The sequence below is a fragment of the Camarhynchus parvulus genome, chromosome 1A (assembly GCF_901933205.1).
Source record: "Camarhynchus parvulus chromosome 1A, STF_HiC, whole genome shotgun sequence".
Lineage (NCBI taxonomy): Eukaryota > Metazoa > Chordata > Aves > Passeriformes > Thraupidae > Camarhynchus > Camarhynchus parvulus.
Genome location: NC_044586.1, coordinates 13,435,966 through 13,448,377, shown reverse-complemented (window position 1 = coordinate 13,448,377; position 12,412 = coordinate 13,435,966). Strand labels below are relative to the sequence as shown.

General features: G+C 41.8%; 1 protein-coding gene across 1 annotated transcript; it reads right to left on the bottom strand.

The window, feature by feature from the left end:
• Positions 1–6,009: 6,009 nt before the first annotated feature.
• MRPS33 (mitochondrial ribosomal protein S33) lies at positions 6,010–11,368 on the bottom strand. The gene is made up of 3 exons (XM_030960076.1): positions 11,304–11,368; positions 8,402–8,657; positions 6,010–6,352 (listed from the first exon to the last, which is right to left on the bottom strand). Exons 2-3 carry the CDS (start codon positions 8,614–8,616, stop codon positions 6,247–6,249), a joined length of 321 nt encoding a protein of 106 aa, XP_030815936.1. The 5' UTR covers positions 8,617–8,657; positions 11,304–11,368; the 3' UTR covers positions 6,010–6,246.
• Between the last annotated feature and the right edge of the window lie 1,044 nt (positions 11,369–12,412).

Genomic DNA, 12,412 nt, shown 5'->3' with positions numbered 1-12,412 from the left:
GAAAGGATCATTTTTGGAGTGATGGCATTTCTCTTCCCAAGTCACTCTTACATGGCATGGGGCCCTGCTCTCCTGGAGATGTCTGAACTCCTGCCTGCCCATGGGAAGCAGTGCATTAATTCCTTGTTTTTCTTTTCTTGTGTGTGCAGCCTTTTGCTTTCTCTATTAGACTATCTTTAGCCCAGCCCATTAGTTTTCCACCTTTTATCCTTCCAGTTCTCTCCCTGATCCCTCTGGGGTGGGTGTGAGTGAGTGGCTGTGTGGGGCTCGGCTGCCAGCTCGGGTGAAACCACGACAATCACTCCAGCTTAGGTCTTCATTTAATCTGATTTTTAAGTGGTTTGCATGCCTAGTCAATACGTTACTATCTGTCCTCAGAGGGCAATAATATTTATTAATTAACTTGAAGATGCTATCAAACAACTTAGCTTGAAAATACAGAGACAGACCATGCATTGGCTTTATTGGTGTCAGGCAACAGAGCTGTATTTTGGCAAGCATCGTAGCATATAAGCAGAAATAAGTGCACAAGAAGAAAAATAAGGAGGCTACAGGGTTATTTTCTAGTTGCCAGTAACAATCCTGACATTCTGTAGCCTAATTCTCACTTTTCAGTTTATGCTGTTGACTCAGAAAGCATTTGTGAGGTTTAGAGCTCATGAACAATATTTACCCACACATAATTAAAAAAAAATGCAATGAACTTCATGTTAACCAGCCAGGTCAATACTGAATGCAATACCCTCATTGCTTGTTGCTCCTCAGAAACACTCTGAGCAGTAGCTTGATGCTGTCTGTTGCACAGGCTCCTTTGCATGCAAATATAGAAATTTGAAATTTGTCTCACCTTGTCCATAGTGGTGGCTGGTTGTAAATAAGTCACCATCACCCACGTGCCAGCACAGTCTCTCATGGATGAGGCTCTCCCAGGGCCACTGAAGCTCTCTTCTCTGCAGAAACCAATGCATGGCACCCAGAGAGCCTTACACAACTCTGACCCACACTGAATCACAGTATGCTGAGCTGGAAGGAACCCACAGGGATCATCAGGTCCGGCTGGGGAATGTCACTGGGGAAGTGCCTTTGGCATGCACAGACATGACAAAGTCTTGGAGAGATGAGGATTTGTCTTTAAGAGACCACTATCAGCCAAAGGATTTACCTGTACACAGAAGTGAATCCCACTGATATCAGTTGGAGGTCCTCAGTATTTATGCAGCTTCTAAAGTGAGGCCACTTCTGGAGATGTTTTAACCTGGAATCACATTTTAGAGATCTGGTTTTGAAAGGTGGGAGGCAAGTGAACCCACTCACTTTTATCCAGGCAAGACTGTAGTGCAAAACAGAGGGATGTGATGCATTCACAATTACATATTTGCAGCAACACACCACTGTGTGTGGCAGTAGGATGGCTTTTAGGCTTTCTGGACCTCAGGTGCTTTTTGCTCCTAAACCCATTAAAAGCCTATTTACTGAAGCAGCCCATGAGGCAAACATCAGACACACAGAAACAACAACTGAAGTGAGAGAGACCCTCTGAACTCTATGAAATATTTACAAACAGCTTCAGGAGCCCTGGGATGAAGTGAAGTACTTTCAAGCAGAGACAGAAACCCTAATGGATATAAAAATCCTCTTTTAGCTCTTGGTGAGATTTGTTTTCAAAGACCTAGCTATGATATGAGAAAATGTATTAGCTCATCCAGTCTGCCTCCTCCTGCTCCAGGAGAGAAGTGGTCTCAGTGCTATATTTTATAACACTTGGCTCAGCCAACATAAACCAAACCCTCTTCTTGGGAATCTTCTCAGTTTTTCCAAGTATTTCACTTTGTGGAATTTTCCCCAGTATTCCACCCAGAACAATTCAACACAGTATGCATAAAGACACTTTGATGTCATGATCATCATGCTGCTGACTTCATATTTATCCCTTTAGACAGCCCTAAATAAGTTCCCAGCCAGTGTGGTGATGTCCCTCTAATATCTGTCTAGAGTCATGCTCCTCCCCATTTGAACACATTATTGCTGTCCTCTGCTGTGCTCTGCCTTCACAAGAAATTGTTTCAGATGTTTTCCTGTCTGTTCCTTCCTCTTTGTATTCAAGACAATAATAATAATAATAATAATAATAATAATAATAATAATAATAATAATAATAATAATAATAATAATATCATCATCATCATCATGAAGAAGAAGAAAGAAGTGAAAAGACAAAACCACCTTTTTTCATGCTACCCCAGCTGCGCAGGCACAGAAAGATTCATTTGAAATAACTGACCTGCACACATAATTCAAGTTTTACCTCTAGGATTTATGATAAAGGTATTGTTCTAATTTCTGCTTTCTCTTACTTGCCTCATACAATCTTTTTTCCTCTTAAATTTTTGTTAGAACCTTTGAGTTTTCCATTGTTGTTTGGACAGTTTAGAGAAATGATGCTGCACCTACAGAGGGTTAACCAGGAAGAGTTTCTGCTCTTACACAACTCAGTACCAAGATGATGAACACAGAATGTCCCTTTGAAGGATTTTCTTTGCAGAATCTACTGCCAAGGGACTGTACAAGAAGTTCCACAACTAGTTACAGAGGAGAACTGAGTTTAAGGAAATTGATCTGAGATCCCCATAGCATTTCTTCTCCTTGCATATTATCCTTTCTGCTTTAAAAGAACACAAAACACACTCATTCCCTCATCAAAGCAGCCTTTCAAATTTGTGAATATTTTCAAAAACATAAAATCATAAAACATTAAATTTGTGAATCTTTTCAGTCTTTGTTGATTTTTTTTTTAAATTATCCTAAAATAGCCTTCAAACTCAAAGTGGTAGAGGAAGATGTACACAGATACTTCAAATTTTCAAAAATATTTATAGTTTAAAAAATAACTGATTTTTTAAAATTTTTATTTTCTGACCAAACCAAGATTTTTTCAGCATTTGACATTTTAAACATCTAAAGTAGAACAGCAAACAAAGGAACTGTACCACACTTATGTGTTAAAAATGTCCTCAGCTGTTGCATAGAACCATGCCTCTGAAACAACAGAGCTCCAAGTGCTACCCCAGGAGCCAGACTAAGCTGCCCATGGCAGGGTCCTCCTGGGGTAAACTCCCAGCCTGGAAGCAGCTTAACCTCATGACACTGTTCACCAAGTGATCATTATTCTAATTTTGCTCTTGGGGAAGCAAAGGCAAGCAAGACAAAGCATTTATCTAAAACCTTAGAGAAATTCAGGTGCATTTCACTCTGAGCTGTGTAAACCCAGCATGCTGTTTTAATGAGTAGAACAGACTCTTTCCACATTAGGAGAAACTTGGTTAAAATTATTACTTTTCTGAGCAGAGCACAGATATTTTGACACACTGGTAGCTCTGCCAGAAAGCAAGACTGAGGGTTTTTTTTTCTTTCCACCATTACAAAGTACAGTCACATGCAAGTGAGCTTCTGCCTGTCTGCAGGGCTTGCAATAGTAAGAGGTTCTGGCAATAGCTGCACTCCCTATAGGATATATACAGCAACTGGGTCAGCCTGTTTACAAAATAGCTTGTGATTATCACAGCAGTGCTCAGCAGCTATGAATACATCATACCAGAGTCTAATTAAAGACAGGCATAGCTAAAGCACTGCAAAATAAAGAAACAGTGGCACTTAATGAAGCTGCTCAGGATTGGGAAGAGGTTAGTTTTTACTTTCAGTTAGCCCCTAGGAGGTCAGTTAACCAGGTTTATTCTGATCAAGAATTAAAATATACATCTTGTGAGGGCAGTCAGCTCATTTCCTCAGGAAAAGAGTGAATTTTGTAACAAGACACAGCAGTTTCAATGGTGAAAAAAAATCATTTTAAGGGGAAAACTGAAAATAAAGATCTAGTTGAACTTGGTAATTTGTATATAAAATGGATGTACATAAAACACCATTATACCAATAGTTGTATAAAACATAAATGTTCCTATCCTTACCCTTCAGAACGTGGCCAGAACTCTCCTTCCTCCCCTAAATACTCCTACTGCATTATACCTGCTGTCATGCTTCAGGATTGACTCCCAGTCTGTCTAGTCCCTGTGATTAATGAAATGCAGTCTTCTTCAGGCCATGCCTATTCCTAAATGACAGGGCACAGGTTAGAAGGGAGGTAGGAAAGTGCTTATTTCTATCCCAGCTATGGAAAGGAGAAGGCTGTATTTTCTGGAACAAAATAGTTATGCTAATGCTCCCAGCAAGCAATGGATTATGCTAACACTAGGATACGCACCAATCCTAGCTGAGTCATCATTATTTTAGGCTGAAGACTTAGGGGAAGGGAAACAATCCTTTTTGAAAAGACCAAGTTCTAGCAAATGAGTATTACAGAAGAAAAATCATGAAAAAATAGGCAGGGCAACCTCTCTTGTACTTGTACTTTTTCAGAAAGAGGTTGTTTTTTTTTTCCTCCATCCATTTGCCTTTGTAAATGCTGCACAAAAAAGGTGAAAAATCAACTATTCAGTCCATTTGTCTCACATCTCCTACTTCACAGGCACTTCATCAGTTTCATCATGTTGCACAAGTATTTTATATATTGCTGTAAGTTACTCATAACCATTTGTGCCCCCACACACAAAGTTTAAGGCCATTCATACTTCCTGTGCAGAGCCACAATTCCCTTTTTGATGCATGCACACTTTTTGGTCCATTGCATGTTTATATTGTGAAAGCTTTGAGAGTTTCACAGCACAAGAGATGGTCTTGATTTTTCATCTTAAATAGCAGGGAAAACATTTTTATTTATCCTGGATTTAATTTTAGAAGGCATCAAGAGCTGTGCAGAGTTGCTGCAGTAGCTCTGCTGAAGAGGTTCAGAATGGGTCCTTCTCTTCACCAAAGCAACAAACATAACAACCTCACCCCTCACACTCCTAGCCAGAAAAAGGCAGCAGCAACCTTTCTACTTGGATAATTCTCTTTCCTGCCCAGAATGTGAGTCCATGCTGCCCTTCTTCCCAAAGGTGAGTTCGAGGGAAGCCAGACCCTTCCCCTCAGCTGCATGCTCATGTCCCAGGAAGCATGAACTTCCTGGTGGACCCACCACAGGCTGCAGGTACTTAAGTACCTGACAGGTAACAACCCACAGACAACACATGCAACACAAAAATGGCTTAAGCACATTACTGTTGAGCAGAAGTTGTAAGTTACTAATAGGATTTTAAATTAGAATAAGATAGAAACTTACCACTGCAGTACAGAGAAGTACATATAAAATATTAACTTCTACAGCATTTGTTTGACTGTGGTGAGAACTCAGGTGCTTCTCCCACAACACTGCAGATTTCCTAAAATCAGATTCTCTTGGAGCTTAGAAAAACAGGTAACATGAAATAAGGACACTGAACAAGAGCTATGCAGCTCACCAGAAACACCTTTTAACACAATCAGCACCTCTTCAATTAATAACCTTGGTGAGGCAGAGCTGTTGAGCTGTTACAAATTTATGTAGATCCACCAATGATTAATATTAGTAACCAAAGGAGTCTAGTGACAAAACCCCTACTGAATGCTAATAAAAATGTTCATTATCTTAGGTAGTGTTACATACATGTCTTCCAAGCAATCAGAATACGTTTACTGTGACAAATATTTAAAATTTCATTATTGCATATAATAATTCCATTATTATACTGATTTCGTTAATATTTCTGCCTCTTCTGTTGTAGCATCTAAAAGTTTAGGGTACAATGAGAGTGCTGTGGGCAGGCAGTGGTTTGGGAAGTATTGTCCAGTGAAAAGCACAGAACAACAGGGTGCAACAGCAACTTAAAAACCTTTAAAAAACCTTGAAAAAAATAGCACTAGAGCTACCTGAAATGAAACTAATTATAACAGGTAAGATAGACAAGCAGCTGCAGCAGCAGGAATCCTTTTTTTTTTTGTGGCCACGCATAAAACACTGTTGATATTAATACAAGAAAGTAAAACAGACAATGAAAAGCAAACAATTTCCAGATCAAGAAAAACTGAAATAGCTACAGGTGGTTTCACGAAAAAACACGGAGCACTTTTTCTTTTATTACTGTGCTGCAAGATACAGTATATTTGAAGTATAGAAACTCAAAACCAGCAAAACTCCAAAGACCCAAGTGCATGACCAAGGTGGAGTCCACAATTTCACAGCTTGTTTCCTGTGCCCCACACACAGCCCACATGCCAAGCCTTCTCCAGCCATTCCCCAGCATTTCCAGAGCAGTCAGTTACACTGTTCAAGCAGCACTACTTCTTCTTGAGAGCTCTCTTTCCTTCCCCCTTCTTTGGTTTTTCCTTCCCACGGAGCTTTTTCAATCGCCTCATCTCCTCCTTGAAGTCCTGATGCTCATCCCTAGGTGGGGAAGAAGGAATAAAGTTTACTCTTTTTCTTGGTATCCAGAGATACAAATAGTTCTTTGAACTACATGCTAAGGAAAAAAAAACAAAAATCAAAACTTTTTTAACCATGAAGTCCGTACTGAAGCTTGCTGCAATGTATTCCATGTTACTGCTGGCAGTATCACTGAATAATAACATGAGAGATTTCCTCTGATATTTTCAGAACTGACAGGGTTGTCCTTTTCAGCAACAAAGGGTGTGTGCACATGTGTATTATTGCAATTGCATTTTTTTATCCCCTTTGCTTAGATGAGCAGTAAAATGCAAAAATCAGCAAGAGACAAAAGTAAGATTTTCCCCCTTGTTATCCAGCTCAGCAGTGCAGCCAGAGCACATTGTGTTCCTGTGTTCAAGTCATTAGCTCCTAGGGAAACAGGGCCATGCTGAGCAGTAATTACAGCACATGGCACTGCTCTCAGGTGACTTCAGGAATGAGTTATGAAGATGGCATCAGTACTGGGAGAATCTTAACAAGAGAGTAAAAAAGGAAGGAGGATGAAGGGGTTGGCAGGGATAATTAATCCTCAATCACTTTCTAATAAATTCTATTAATCTGTCCCTATATTTTTTTAGTGCAAAGTGATTTTCAAAAGTCATAACTGCATCCAATGTGGCCTAAGATTGCTGCACTGCTATTTTTAAACTCAACTTCTCTAAATAGAAACAAAAAGCTTGTGATTTATTACCAGCCCCATTAGTCTATGATTCTTCATTACATATTTTTTTTTTCTTCTACCAACTCTCTGTATACAGCTAGAGAAGGAACTTAATAGGGGAAGGAGAAGAGTAAAGAACATTAGCATGACATTGAGGCTTTCTGTGTAAACAAACAGCCAGTCTAGAAAGTGTTGCACAGCTACCTAAAGCAAGAGCATCCAGGATGCAATCCTTGATGGTTAGTATTGTCATACTAGCAACAAGTAATCTGTTTTGATTATACGGGGTTTGCAGCCTCAGTTTTAAAGATTTTTTTAGAGCTACCTGATTGAAGCAAAAGAACTGCATTTGACTCCTGCTGATGTTCTTCAGCAGTACAATTCTCCCTGATACAGACTGTGGGAGTTAATTTAGAAATTAGACAACCGGTTTGGATGAAGGGGGAATTAACAAGACTATTTAAATCACATTTGAATTTAACTTAATTTATTTTGAAGAATAAAAAGGCCCTCCGGCCTAACAGAGACTTTCTGTCTCTACTAAATTTCACTTATTAGCTGTTGAATGACAGAAATACATGGTAAGTCTGGTGTTAACATCACCTCTTTGCAGCACATTTGTTTCTCATATTCAGAACTACAGATCCATCTCTTGTCTATCAGAAAGGTTTCTCTTCTTCCCCACAAAGCAAAAGCAGGAACCATTTCTTAGGTAAATGCTTGTACAACTAAACCTCCAGTCTTTCTCATGAAAGGTTCCAATTATGATAAAAGTTAGACAGCAGTCACTTTTGTTCTCCTTGCCCTCAGTGCCAACAATCAAGTGCCTACTTCCATATGTACCATATTTAGAAGGAAACACTTCCCTTGAGGAAAACTATCACCGTGTCCTCTTTGTGACTGTCCGGTCACTGCCCAACCAGCCCCAACGTGGTTTTTATTACCCTTGTTCTGTTTCTGTCATGATTTGATCTGTGTACCCCCATTCTCCCCAAATGGTTTGTCCCAAGTTGCTTCCCTCCTCCCCCATGTCAATCCTCTAATTTCTGCTGATTCATTCCCCAATCTCCTCCCTGGACCCCTGTCAATCACTTGGCCTCCATCCCCTCTTTCTAGAACCTTCCAGCAGGGGCATCAAGTGATTGGTCGGAGGTTGGGGCCCTCCCCCAAAATGTTCCCCAATTCATTGCCTCCCCGCAATGTCTATCTCCCTGGTTTCCACGCCCCACGTTCTCCCCACTGGTTGTTCTGTGAATCCCTCCCTTGTTTCCACCTCCCTGAAAACAACTGGAATGAGACTCCAGCCACCCTTTCCCATCTCCAAGCTGCTCCCACCCTCCAAGCACCTGTAGAGGCCGAAGTAGCGGAGTTTCTTCATGAGGGCATAGTAGGTGTTGTGAGGGGGGTACCAGTTGTGCACCTCATCCCTCTTGGCCAGGGGCTGCTCACTGAACAGCTTCACCACCTTCATGGATTTGGAGTCTGTGGGCCTGACCACGTCGCCGAATATCTGGGCACTGAGGCGGGCCATGCGGAGGGCGTAGCTGGAAACGTTGGACATCTCCCCAGGAGCAGTGGGCACACACAGACAGATGGACCTCCCTGCAAAAGCAAACAGAAGAGCCACAGCTCTTCACACAGCTCAGAGTAAAACCAGCTATCCCAGAATTAGAGCAAACAAAGGAATGTATCATACACTGAGCACTCATTTGACATCACACATTCCTTGCAAAAAACCAGTCTAATACTTTAGCATGTAATCCTGCTGATAAAGAACATCTACATGAATTCATGTCACAGACACGTTTTATGAAAAATCCTTTCCTTAAGATTTTTTCTCCTGAGAAGCTGAGAGGCCTCAGGAACAAAATGTAAACAATGATTATCTGCTGCTGTGGAATGCAACAGGTGGATCTGTGATTGGTCTCATGTGGTTGTTTCTAATTAATGGCCAATCACAGTCCAGCTGTCCAGACTGTCTCGGTCAGTCACAAGTCTTTGTTATCATTCCTTTTCTATTCTTAGCTAGCCTTCTGATGAAATCCTTTCTTCTTATTCTTTTAGTATAGTTTTAATATAATATATATCATGAAATAATAAATCAAGCCTTCTGAAACCTGGAGTCAACATTCTCATCTCTTCCCTCATCCTAAGACCCCTGCGAACAACCACCACAAATTCAGGGACAATTCCCAGCCTACAGACAGCAATACCAACTATAGAAGTGCACTGCACCACAATTTACCATGGCTAGCATGGTTTATTAGCAGAACTCACTCAGCTTGCTCAAGACAGCCCTTAAACTCCATCCACAGAAACAATTACAGTGTGAGCTCTGCCAAAAATTGCACCCGTGTGATACCACCAACTGCTACACAAGCACAAGGTAAGGCACTACTTGAACATACAGAGAAAATGACCTGGGAGTTTTTCCTCATGAAAGTTTCTCACCCTATTTAAAACATTGTTATAATCCATGTAACAATGGGCTAGAAACAAAACATGTTTCTCTGTATAAATCACACAGATCTTTCCCATGTCAATTCCTTCCCCTTGATCATCTCCATCAGCTTTTTCTCCATTCTCTTTTCAGTCTCTCACAATATCTATTCTTTCTGAGAGGAAAACAGTAGTTTTCCCATGCCAGATTCTTTTTCCCAAGAAAATCAAGCAGCAGCTTCCCATTCCCTAAAAACCTCTGCAACAAAAATGCCTCTAAGATGAAACCATTGGTATTAAGCCACTCTGCTAAAGTAGCATGAGAAGGGTTTTCTCTCAGCTTTTCTAACCCTCCCCATTTTAAGTCTTCTTTACTCTTTCTTTGCAGAATGGTTGTAGTAGACAAAAATAGGAATCCCCTAATCCTGTATTTGAAGTGGTATCTTGTCTGTACTTTGCCTTTTTGAATGAGTGATAAGTCTTCAGACAAATTAAGCAGGTTCCTTCAAGAGCATGACACTGAGGTTAAAGTTTAAAAATCTTGTTTTAAAAAATATTGCACAGCTGATTCCAGAATATGAGTGTAACAAATTAAAGATCATGGATAAGAGTAATCATCAGGACAGTGCTAAGTCCACTTCAGTATGATTACAAAGAGCCTGTTGTTTAATAACACAAATTTGGAGTATTCATAACCTCACATACATATATCTGCTCATTGGAGGACCTGCTTTGATTTACTCCTGTTAGCAAAGCACTCTAAAGGAAGCAGGAAAAAAAATCAAGCATGAAAATAATACAAGTAATTTGAGAGGAGAGAATAATGGTGAAAGTAACAAAAGGGAAGGCAAAGCATCAGAGACTTGAAGCTAAGGCAGTAGGCCTAGTGTGAGAACACAGAAGCTCTCAAATGATTGCAGGGCAGTACTTCAACGTGAGCACCTATTCAGGGGAAATTATCACTAAATTTTGCTAAATCATCTTTTTCAGAACAGCCAGTTCTAATTCCTGCATTCAGAGACAAAGCAACAAGTTGTCCCCCAAACTCTTTATCACAGGACTCCAAAAGTGCGTCTTTATCACCAGACTAAAACACACAACTTGCTTAATCTCTACTTACTGCAGCCTTAAAATGAAAATACCTTTAGCTCCTGAACAATGCAAACCTGTGGTCTGAGGAATCTGATTCTCACTTCTGACTCGCTAAAGGAATTGTAACAACCCAAGCTGAGGCTGGAGACCTCCATTAATCCTTGCCCGACTAAGAACGCTTGGGAGAGAAGCAAAGCAAAGGCTGCAGACTCCCAAAGCTATCCAAAGCCTGTTCTAGGGTGATTCTGTGAGATGTTACATCCGTGAGACCAAAGAGTACTCTCGTTATTGTCACTTCCAGCAACGACATCTCCAGCATCGCCCACTCGGAGCTGGCACACCTAAACCAAACCCAGCGTTCCGTGCTGCCGCTCCACCTGCTCCCGGCTCCCTGCTCCCGCCCTGGCCTGGCTCATTCTTTATTCCCGATCCACCCGCTTGATTCGGAGCGCTCCCTTCTCACTGGGAACACGCCAGGAGAGCGCTCTTTTCCCCGCGTTACTTCTGCATTGCCCCAGGAGCACGGGGGGAAGACCAGGCCGCCGCGGAGCTCAACCCGCGGCGGGCCCTCAAGCCGGGCCGGCCCCGCTTCCCTGTGGGACAGGAGCGCCGGGACGCGCCTGAGGCTGCGGCTCCCGGGGACACGGCCCCACACGGCACCCCGGAGCCCGGCACCCCGGAGCCCAGAGCCTGGTACCCCCGTTCGGCCCCGCTCACCCCGCGCTGGGCCGCGGCCGGAGGAGCGGCGGCGCTGCCGGAGCGGAGGCGGCGCGCACGGGTGACGCGAGGGGCGGGACGGGCGGCCCAGGGAGGGACCTTCCTCTTCCTCCGCCTCTCCTCTCTCTCTGCTGTTCGTGCTCCTTCCCCGCGCTCTGTGGCGTTCCTCGGGTGCTGTCCCCGCGGTCTTGCAGCCACGGAATCACAGAATATCCTAAGCTGGAAGTGACCCTCAAGGACCACACCACGAGGTCACACCATCGCACCCTCTTGCACCAAGAACAAAACGTTTTCGTTGTGACTCCCTTTCTTTCGTTTCCCGCCCTCTTATAAGCAGCTTTTGGAGTTATATGCGTAAATCTAATAACGAAATGAGAAAAATGGTTATCTTTGTGAAAAATGCGTATTTTACGATTGGCTTTTCACAAATATTAAAATGAATATTATATGTGTTGTGTTAGAAAGTAATGCTGTGTTAATTCTCTTAAGTAGTGTGTTAAATATAGTTTTGGGTTATAAAAAATGTTAAAATAGAAACTATGCTATGTAGGATACTTTTTTTTAAAGAAAGGACTTGCAGCGAAATAGCAGCCAAGGACACCTGAATTTTTCAGAGAGAAAGAATTTATTGCTCCCTTATCAGAAGAAACCAACTTCTTCCCGCCTTGAAGGCGCTGTTAGGATTCAGAGGAAGAAGCTGACACTGACCAGACAGAATCCTGTGTTTGAATGGAATTTATGCATCATGTATGAAGTGTATGAATATGCAACAGGCTGTTGTTTTCGAGGGTTAATCCTTTGTTAACCTGTGTCCTTTTTCGGCTCCTGCTGCCCAGAAAAAGGTACCCAGAATGCCCGTAACTGTTTGTCTCTATTGTCTCATATTGTTCTAATTCAAATTGTCCAAATTATTATTACTCTAATTGTATTACTATTTTAATAACCATTTTATTACTATTAAACCTTTAAAATTTTAAAAACAAGTGGTTGGCGTTTTTCACATCCTCATTAAAAGGATGACAAGTCTACATAGAGCCTTATTGTTTGGTTTTGCCAGGGATGGGTGGGATGTCCACACTGACACGTGTAGTGAGCAGCCTTGCTCCATA

Excerpts from the sequence above, each read along its gene's own strand:
- MRPS33 (XM_030960076.1), bottom strand. The coding sequence starts at position 8,616 with ATGTCCAACGTTTCCAGCTACGCCCTCCGCATGGCCCGCCTCAGTGCC. Across the intron at positions 6,353-8,401 it reads CGCTACTTCGGCCTCTACAG|GGATGAGCATCAGGACTTCA; the intron begins GTGCTTGGAGGG and ends TTCCCCACCTAG.